The 10286-nt window shown below is 64.5% G+C and overlaps 1 protein-coding gene across 1 annotated transcript in view; it reads left to right on the top strand.

Moving 5' to 3' along the window:
• LOC113205682 (nuclear hormone receptor FTZ-F1) overlaps nt 1–10286 on the top strand; it is a 145688-nt gene that overhangs the window by 100522 nt on the left and 34880 nt on the right. Inside the window, exon 4 of the mRNA XM_026421392.2 lies at nt 927–1196. Coding sequence (XP_026277177.1) covers nt 927–1196 — 270 coding nt within the window. The remainder of the gene's footprint in view (nt 1–926; nt 1197–10286) is intronic.

Genomic DNA, 10286 nt, shown 5'->3' with positions numbered 1-10286 from the left:
CCCCCTCCGGGCCGGGGCGGGCCGGGACGGGCGGTGCGCGCGCTCGCGCTCAGTAGCTAGTGAACCTCTGTGCGGGCAGCTCTCGCGGCTGCTCTGTGTCAGGCTCGGTGCGGTGCGGTGCGTCGTGCTACGTCGTGTGCGTGCGGCGGGGCGGGTGACTCGCGCGGCCTGTGACACCGCGCCGTGCTCGCGTGTGTGTGTGCGTGTGACTGTGTGACGGGGTTGTCACGGCCCCCCGCCCGTGACAACTGTGCGCGAGTGATTGTGTGTGTGAGCCGGTTGCCAGCATGCGCAGTGCGCGCGGACTGGGCCCGGACAAGGGATAACACAGTGCCTCAGTGAACACGACAAAGTGACGACAGTGACGACAGTGCAGTGCAGTGCGCCTCGACCACCGCCCTTTGGATTACTCTCTCTCTCTCTGTGGATTACTCTGTGGATGTGTACAGTGCAGCGGTGCAGCGGCGCGGCCGTCACCAACATGGTCACACAGGCCAGCGCCGTGCCAGGACCGCCCGGCCCCAGCAGCCCCACGACCTGAGAGTGCCGTGCATGTTCGCGGTCCCGGCAGTGTGAAACTATGTTATTAGACATGGAGCACCATAGCGCGCTGCTCTCCCTCAATATGAGCCCGTTCAACCTCAGCCCCGGCTCGGGCGGCGGCGGTACCCAGGGCGGTGGTGGTGGCGGCGGCGGTGGCGGCGGCGGCTCCGGGGTGACGGCGGCGCTGACGCCGTCCAGCCTGGCGCCGCCGTCGCTGTACGGGTCGCCGCCGCTGACGGGCTGGCAGCAGCCGCCCCAGCAGCAGCAGCAGCACCAGCAGCAGCAGCACCACCAGCAGCAGCAGCAGCACCACCAGGGCCACGGCGGCGTCGGCCACGGCATGCTCATGAGTAACCTGGACGCGTGTTTGTTCCCCGGCGCAGACTACCCGGCCGGCGCCGTGCGCCCCGACCTGCCGGACACCAAGGAGGGCATCGAGGAGCTGTGCCCCGTGTGCGGCGACAAAGTGTCTGGATACCACTACGGCCTGCTCACGTGCGAGTCGTGCAAGGGCTTCTTCAAGCGCACCGTCCAGAACAAGAAGGTGTACACGTGCGTGGCCGACCGGTCGTGCCACATCGACAAGACGCAGCGCAAGCGCTGTCCGTTCTGCCGCTTCCAGAAGTGCCTCGAGGTCGGCATGAAGCTGGAAGGTGAGTAGCATATACCCAGCACCACATTTTACCTGTCCTCGGGGTGCACTTGTCTGGGCGGCCGGGTGACCCGAGGGTTGTGGAGCAGGCGACCGGGCGATAAGTGCGGGAGCGGGAGTGGCACGCCGGTTATCAGTAGGCCGGGGCGTGGCATGGCGCGGCGCGGGTTAGGTTAGTGTGGCGGGGGTCAGTAATGCCGGTATGCGGCCCGGCAGACATGTGTCCTCCCTGACGCCTAGGCTCGCCGGCTCGCCGGCCGGCCCGGCGGGCCTCGGGGGGCCGGCGGACTTCTACTTGAGCTCCTACGGGGGCTCACGGGGTCGAGAGCGCTTTCAGGCCGACACATAAGCCCGGCTGGGCAGCGTATGTTTCCATTACCCCCAACGCGCGCTGCTCGCACTAAGCCAACAGTACTTGTCGGGTCCGAGCGTTGCGTGGCGTCGGCTCTGGTCAACATCACGTGTGTGCGTGTGTGTGCGTGAGCGCGGCCGGCTGGCCGGCATAACATCGTGCAATGCGTGCAACTCATCAGATTTGAGAACTGGGGCACATCTGCGCTCGGCCCTGCCCGGTGTACAGTACTCGCGCGCGCACATGCACACACACACAGCTTGGAGTGGGCCGGCCGCGCGGCTATGGGCGTTGGTTAGTTTATCTAAGTGCGAATGGCGGGCGTGGTGCGGCCGGCACTGCGGCTCACGTCGCTTCTGACTTGCACACACACACACACGCTCGGTGTGTGGACGGGACGACAATGTTGCGTGGAGCGCCGCGTGTAGTATAAGCGATATGGATTATTGATGATGGGCTGCTGCTCAAAGTTCGGCCGCGTTCGACATTCCTCTCTGCGCGCCTGTCAGGCCGGACAGGTCGCATCACTGACGGGGGCATTGTCACTTTGAACAAATTATGAGCGGGAGGAAGGGAAAAAACTGTAACGGGCGTATGTGGGGGGCGGCGCCACCGGCGAGGGGCCGAGCGCTGCGCATTGGAACCGCAAAAGATCTGCGCGCACATGTGTTATTTGGGGAAGAGATTCTGGGAGAGAGAGAGAGAAAGAGAGAGGGGCAGAAAAAATGGGGTTGGGACACGGTGGGTTGGGGAGTAAAGGGGACCTCGAGGACGATAGGGTGAGGAGCCGGCGTGGGAACGGAGAGAGGGAAGGGTTGGGGAAGGGGTCCACGTCGACGCCAACCCCGCGCCGCATACCGCTCTAAATCCTGCGCCCCGTGCAATGCATTCCTGTTGTTGTTATTTTTATGCATTTGCTTTCTGTTTCCACTATTCACCTCGTCCCCATTTTGCATGGGAAGGAATAAGGGTCCTTGTTGAAGTCCGCTGTAAGCTTTCTGACGCAGTGCCCGGTAGAACGTGCGTGTGTGTTGTGTATGTGTGTGTCCACCAAAGTAGTGCACAGCGCCGATAATTATAAAATACAAACCATTAACCCCGTGTTTCGATCGGATGAGTGAATTGTGACCACGGGGCCGCCCTCTCCAGCCGCTCCAGAGCGCCTCCAGCGCGCGCTCCGCAGTTATAAGCAACGCCCTGTGGATTACCGCGTTCGCTAAAGGTAGGTATACGGAGCGCGGCGCTGGAGACTGCGGCTGGAGCCTGCCTGCGGCTGGAGCCCGGGCGCGGCCCCGGACCCCAACGCGAGCCTCCTGGCGAGCGGCAACATCCGGCCCAAACACAACGGCACGCCGCTGCCGCCGCGGACCATCGGCGCCCCGAAACAGAAAGGGCCGGCCTTGCCTTGTCCCCGCAGCGGTCGCGGCCAGTCCGAACCAACCCCGTAGGCGTGCTACTGTGTGTGTGTACATATGAAAGACGTGTAAATATATGTGTGTGTGAATTATAACCCGACCTTTGTGGAAGTACTTAAATGTGTATTTTATTACACACTTTGCGAGGAGCTTTTCTGTTTGTGGGGGTACTGCGTCAGTATATGTGTCGGTGTCTAGTGCTTCTTTTTGAACGCACAGGGTGGTTCAAGATTCTGTACATACTCTGACTGCGGCGGCCAGTAGGGGCAGAGAGAGGTCTTTTCAGGCCTAACTGAAGTGGCTCCTATCCCGGGCGGGGCTAGTGCTGTGTATGTGTGGCGCGTGGCTAAAGAAACGCCCACCTTATTGTGAAGTGTGTGCGCCAGAGGTGCTATACGGGCGTCCCTCTACATTTCATGTTAACCCCCCCTGCTGCGACTCTTTGCCGCACGTGCCCACTCTGGATTGTGTTTATGAAAGCCTTGTCGTCGTCGGCTTCTCTGTGCGTTATATTTGTTTGCGGATGTTTCGCGGCCCGGCCCGACCAGGGGGCCGGCGCTGCGCCGCGCAGTAGTGTCCTGACTGTACTTGTTGTTTACGGGGCCTGCCCCAGGGCCCCAGCCGCCGCGGCCCTCCTGGCCCGGTGCGGTGCTGGGCGGCTATCTCCCGAAGAGTAGCCCCGTTTGCGTCCGCAGCTATATCGACGCGCGCCCCGCCACCTACAATAGACTCGCCGCATCCCATCTGCATGCCGTGTGTCCGATGGCCAGGTGGCTGTCACCCGCGGCACTAGTAGTTTGTGGTGCCATTTGTGTAGGTGCTAATTAGCACCGCCGTGACTTGCCGGTGGGCTCGCGCCCTGGCGCGTGGCAGGGAGCGAAGCGGGGGATGGCACAGCTGCAGGAGGTGGGAGGCGCGTGACTCGCGTGAGAGTGTCATGGCGCGGAGGGACGGGCACAGCTGCAGGTGCCAATGGTCGGGCACATGTCTAGGGTGCGCGCGCGGGTGGCATGGCGCAGAGCAAAGGGACGCGGTAAACGCAGCTGCAGGTGCGAGGCACGCGTCTCCCGTGCGGGTTGCGGGTGACACAGCTGCAGCAGGTGCTGGCGCGGGCCTCTCGCCAGTCACGAGGCCCAGTGCGTTCGTCTCCCCGGCTGCCTGGGGCCCGGCTCGTGTCGGGCTCGTGTCGCGGCCGCCGCGCGGGCTTCCGCTCCGCTTTCAATGGGACGCGACACGTTATCTCGGGCCGTATGCGCGGAGCGGCGCGGAGTCGCGTGGAGGCCGTAGGGCAGGGGCTTTGTGGCGGCGTGTGGGCCGGGGACCAAAGGGCGCTTGGCGGACTTACACACGAAAGCCGTTCCACGACGGCGTCCTCAATGGAGGCTGGAGAGCACTTCAAGGTCGCGCGGGCGCCCCGGCCCGGCCCCGGGCGCCTATTTAGACAGGTGTGGGGCCGCCGCGCCTTTCTGCGAGTTGCGGACCTTACCTTACCTCCGCGAAGCGCCTCGCGCCTCACCGCCCTTGTCTCACTGTGTTTACTCGCCTCTTTTCTGCCGTGAACATTTCGACATTTCGTTTTATTCTGGCGAAACTACCCCTGAATGAGTAATTTGTTACGGATTTACATTCCCCTCGCTACCACGTCCAAGCAATGTTCGTCCACGTACCGGACGCTGCATAGATGGATAGTCGTCGACCACTGTACATCCACGTGGATTCCGCGAGGGCAATGCTTTGGCAGTGTTCTCGACGATGGCCATTATGGGGAGTTCAAATTCTGTTTCGCGTCGCAGTAGTCCCAAAAGTGCCTTAGCTGATATGTGTCTCTGTAATGGTCTTCCGGCAAGAGCCGTGTGCCAAAATCAGGCGGGCCAAGCCGAGTCTCGGGGTCTGCGGGCGTAGAGAGGAGTTGGGTGGGATGGAGCATTCCCGCCCGCCCCAGGAGGAGCCCCCCGCTCCCCCAGTGCAGGGCCTCTCCCCTCAACCCCTCCACGCCGCCCGCGCCGCCCCTCGGCCGCGCCTCACGCCTGCCGGGAGGAGGCCGCCGCAGGGTGGCGTGGCGTGCGGTGGCGCAGCCGGGAGGAGGCGGTGAGGGTTGGCGACGCTCACCTCGCTGGTGTTGAGTATGTTTTGTGTGTCTGTGTGTGTGATCTCTTCTTGACGGTCTGGGAGAGTCCGCGACGTGACGGTATGTGTGGCGTGGCGGGGGGTGTCACAGGACACGTATATGATGTTGATCCAGGTGGCTTCGCGATCTACCCACCAGCCTCCCCCTGCCCCCTGCAGCAACTTTCATGTCACCGCGACGGTTTATCTCGCTATCCCGGCGTGAACGAAACCGAGAATGGTATGTTTGAAAAAAAAAAAACGCGCGCTCCCGTGTGATAAGGGAACGTGGAACGCGGGTGGGAGAAGGCGCGCGACAGTGACAGAGAAGCGAGAGAGAGAGGGAGAGAGAGAGAGAGAAAGGGAGATCACGTCTGAGAGAGCGGGGAGAGGGAACAGAAATAGGGCTCGATTGATACAGTGCGTGCGTGTGTGCGTCCAAGTCGTCGAAGTAAACAATGTTATCGCGGGAGTACACGTGGGGCAGGGGCTCTCGTACTGTATGCGCGGGCTGTACAGCGCGTAGTAGTCCGGCCTAGCCGCTGGTCCCGTAGTCGCGCTCCGTACACTGGGGAGCGTGGTACAGTGTAGCAGAGGGTGTGTGTGCTGTACTGTAGTTCGCCCTCCTCTTCACTCTTGTGCGGCAAACTAGCTTTTTTTCGCTTTGCAGTATAGGACTCTAGGCGAGGGGGGACAAGAGTTGCCAACTGGTGTGTCGGACGAGCAGAGCAGGCTGCTGCAGTGGGGCGCATGTGCACGTGATGTGCCCGGGCAGCGTGACGGGCGCGCGCACACAGACAAAGAGACTTCCCTCTGCAGGCCGCCCAGCGGGCGCGTCCCCCCCAGCCAGGCCCCTCGCCCACCGAAAACTGGGTCGGATTTTGGGAGGTTCGCATCGCAGACCCCCTCCCCCTGCCCCCCAGACCCGCGGCGCGCTCGCTGCAGGCGCCCGCTTTTCGACGCCAGCAGGGCCGAGCCTCGCGTTTGCGAACAGCGATTTTGTCAGGACGCCCGTCCGTCTGTCCGCCCGCCCGCGTGTGTGTGTGACAGTGAGGTCCGTCTGTCGTCTGGTCGATCCTCCGGACTCGTTCGGCCCCTCTCGCTCGCCTCACGCGAGCGCGACAAGGACAGCGCGACGCGCCTCGCGACCTGGCTGGGCCGCGCTACGCCCCGCCACGCCCCGCCATTTCACAACGAGTTACAACATTGCGCGCTTCTCCCGGGCGCGGGGCGGGGAGGGGCGTGGGTACCCACGGGTACCCCGCGCACTCGCTCCAGTCGTCCAGGGGCGGGACTGTCAACGGCGAAATGTGCAACGCTGTCAAACATACACCTGCGGACCAGTCCGGGGCGGGTTCCGTGTGGGCGGGAGGTGCAACACCCCGCCCCCGCGGCCGCACACTCTTGGGCGTGTTGCGCACTGCTTGGAGTGCGCCAGGGAGGACCCTCCCCCCCTCTCCTCTCTCCCGGGGCCGAACCGAACCAGACCTCCGCGACACGAGCAATTCCTTTTGTTGTCCCGGGGCCCAGCGGCCCGGCCCAACCCGACCAAGCCCGCCCGGTGTTTGGGTGAAAGCGTCGAGCCGGTGGGGCGGGGCGGCGGGCGGGGCCCATATTGTCTCAGTGCCGACAGCAGTGGCGGCGGCGGCGGCGGCGGCGGCGGCGGAGGGTTCGAATACCAAACACGTTTTGGGTCAGTGTTTTGCAAGGGCCAGTCAGCCCAGCCGGCAGAGAGGGTGTTTTGAGGCCCGCCCGGGATACTACTGCCGCACTACTGCTCGGCACTGCCGCCGGCTGAGCCAGTTTTGCGCCACCCTGCTCGGGTCGGGGGGGCCCTTCTAGGGTTCTGCGCGCTGCTTCGCGGGGCGGGCGGGGAGGCCCGGCCAAGGAGCGCGTGGCAAGTGGCCCAGCAGGCAGCGCCGCGGCCCGCAAAGGGCGCCCCAGTGCTGTCAAAGGGCCCCTCGGCGCGCAGCGCGGCCCTCAGCGGGGCCTTTGGCACAGAGGGAGCCTCGTCCTTGAATGGGGTAGCCGGGAGCCCTCCGCGCGCGCCTGGGAACGCCCCGACCGACCCACCCGTACGGGCAACAGGCGGACTAAAACGGGACGAGCGAAGCCTCGCGTATAGCGGCAGGACCCAAGGGACAAAAAAAAGGACACACGGATGCAAAAAACATAAAATAAAAAGGAATGAGAAAGAAAACGACATCGTATAACGAAATCGAAACCGAAACGAGTTGCAAAGAAGGCCGACTCGTCTGGGCGTCCGTCTGCAGGCGGGTGGGGAGGAGAGCGGGCGGGCGGTGTCGAAACAGAGAGAGGAAGGGGATGCAGAGAGGGAATGAAAGAGAGAGAGAGAGAGAGAGAGAGTCCATCATCCTGGGCAAACAATATCAGTGTGCCGGCTGTCAGCTTCGGTGCGTGTGGTGCTCGCGACCACAAAGCGCGGGCTTGCATGAGGTGCACCACGAGTGCGGGGGTCGCGAGATGCCATCTCCGCAGCAGCACGTGCACGGCGCACGCACGCGCGCCGCTGGATGAGGCGATGGTTGGACGTCCGGATGTTGTCCATTTGCAGCCCAGCCCCAACCAGCCCAGCCCAGCCCAGGACGACCAGGGCCGAGCGAGCAGCGGTGGAGAGGGGGAGAGCAATTCGAATGCGCACGAGTGCATGAGGCATGTCACGTGACTGCAGCAGCAGCGGCAGGACCTCCACGAGGACCTCCCAGGAACCGTTTGGGACGACGCTATTGCCGGTCACGCGTGCGCCCCGGTCCGGCCGGCCCAGCGTGCTGAATTATGAATCGACTCGATGATAAGCCATTGCGAGCGGGGCGGGGCGGGGCGGGGCGGCGTGTCCCGCTGTCGCCGTGTCTGGTCGGCAATAACCGTATCCTTACTTTATTTTCCGAGAAGCGGCGACGGAGTCGCAGAGGCGGACCCGGTCCATGGCTCTTGCCCGGCTCGCTCCGGTCCTGCAAGGGCGCAGCGCGGTCCCAACCCCGACCCCCTTCTTCCTGCCTCACACCACCGTTAAAACCGTATTATTTCCCCGATTGCCGCCGCTGACGAGACCTGCGCGTCTCGGGCGTGACAGGCGGACAGGGCCGGCGCTGTGAGTGGCAGGGCCGGCCGGGACACCCGCTCTGATTGGCTGGCGGGCCGGGCCGGACCTCGCGGCCGCCCAATCACAGGAGGATAGGGAGCGCGCGTCCGGGACCCCTGCGCCGTCATGAGTCACGGGACGATCGCCGCCGCCGCCTGAGTCACTGCGGCCGCCCCCTGCGCTGCACCCCGGCAGACGCCAGGCAGCGGACGTCGCAAAAATAACGCACAAGTCTGTCTGGGCCTGCATGCCGGCCCGTTTATACCATCTGGCTGCTGCGCTGCTGATTTGCCCCGTCGACGATCTTCGCCGTTGTGAAGTGTTCGCCTGTGCAGTCCAACAAGGGGGCGCAGAGGCTTGCATTCCTTACGGACCAATGTCTTGGAGTTACGTCCGTCCCCGCCAAGTTCAGCCTTGGCAAGGCAAGCTCTCATAGTGCCTGATAGGTAGGCAACATATTGCATTCATTACATGCGTGTGCTGCGGGGTGGCCTACCCCAGGCCTCGCAGGCGCTGAGCTCTCGTGAGTTGTGGAACGTTGTCGATAAAAACGGATGTGCTTTCTGGACGATCTCCTACGCACCTGTGCGAAAAGGGGAGTGATTCCCCGCCTGGTGATCAGTCGAACTGTTGTTCTTCCGCCTCGGTTTGCATTTGTTCCGAACTGTGCTCGGTGTCGGGGTGTGGTGCTCGCACTGGTGGCCTGGTCCCGGTGGTGTGACGGTGACGGGGTGTTCGCGTGCAGCCGGGGGGCGCCAGGCGCCACCGCCGCGCCGCACCCCTGCCCGCCGCCTGCCCCTGCGCGTCCTCATTCTGTTACGAGGGCAAGGTCGAGCCGCGCCGAGCGGGCTGCGCGGTGGCGCGGCGGTGTGGCGGCGGTGTTCTGCGGGGGGGCTCACGCCCGGGCTCCCCCTCCCCGCGGGGCTGCGCCTCAACCGGGTGCAGCTTAGCGCTGGCCGGCGCCAGCTCTAGCGCCAGCTCTAGCGCCTGCGGGGCAGCGGTGGCGGGTCGATACGGCGCGGTGGCGCGGCGGCGCCGACGGCGATCACGAGGAGACCACCGCGCGCTTGTGTCCGGAAGGAAGAGGAGGGCCGACCGCGGGTCATGGCTGGGACTGCCCTGCTCCTTAGGATGCTCCTCGCACCATGAGCCAGCGCCTCGGCCCCCCATGGCATGTTGTGCGCTGCGTCGCCTCGGCTCATGGCGGGGCCCCCCGCGCCCCGCAGCCCCCCCGCCCGCCTCGGGACCGGCCAGCCTGCGCTATACGCAGTGTTGCCGGCTGGTCGGAGGACCCCCCGCCCCGCCGCGCCCCGCCGCGCCTCCACCGCCGCGCCGCGTCCCGCCCCGCCACGCCCCTCCGCGGTACAGACAGACACTCGCGGGCTACCACTCGCACATGGCCATGCTGCTGTGTTTTGACGCAGGCGGTCCCACGGCACGGCAGACACACCACCCTATACCGAAGGGAAATAAACTTCGGCGCACTCCTTTGGAGCACCGCTGCCTTTGACGTAGTTCGGGGCCTGAACCTCGAATAATACACACTATGGTACATTATAGACGTTGCCCTGCAGGCCTCACATTGATTCGTGACCCTGGCGGCCTCCGCAGCGCGGGCTGCCTGCTTGCACGGGGCTCGCCTAGGGTAACGGGGCCTTGGTGGCCACAGGCGGCGGCGCGGGGACCCGGCTGTACTGGTCCGGTGACCCAGTCGGTGTATAAGAATACTGTAACCGGCCGAGGACGGGGGCGACCCGGCCGGGCCAAGCGGTTGGGACCCGGTCGGCCCGGACCGGACCGGACCGACCGGGGGCCCCGTTACATCACCGGCGCGCCGCGCACCGCGCACCCGACACACGCACGCCGCCCATTGATATTATTAGGATGATTATGGGTCTTATTTTGGCGGGAGATGTTCCCCCGTCCGCAGAGGGAATGTCTCACCAGTCCCGACCGCGCGCGTCTCGTGGAACAACTCTGTACCTTGCAACGAGGACGCTCTGCTTCTGTGCCATGCATGATGTGACTCTGTCTGCGCGTCTCTCTCTTTCTTTCTCTCCCTCTCTCCCCCTTCTCTCCCTCTCTCTCCCTCTCTCTCCCTCTCTCTCCCTCTCT

The sequence above is a fragment of the Frankliniella occidentalis genome, unplaced genomic scaffold (genome assembly GCF_000697945.3).
Source record: "Frankliniella occidentalis isolate FOCC.00 unplaced genomic scaffold, Focc_3.1 Scaffold142, whole genome shotgun sequence".
NCBI classification, from domain to species: domain Eukaryota; kingdom Metazoa; phylum Arthropoda; class Insecta; order Thysanoptera; family Thripidae; genus Frankliniella; species Frankliniella occidentalis.
The sequence above is the reverse complement of the archived record's forward strand: the minus strand, read 5'-3'. Positions and strand labels throughout refer to the sequence as shown.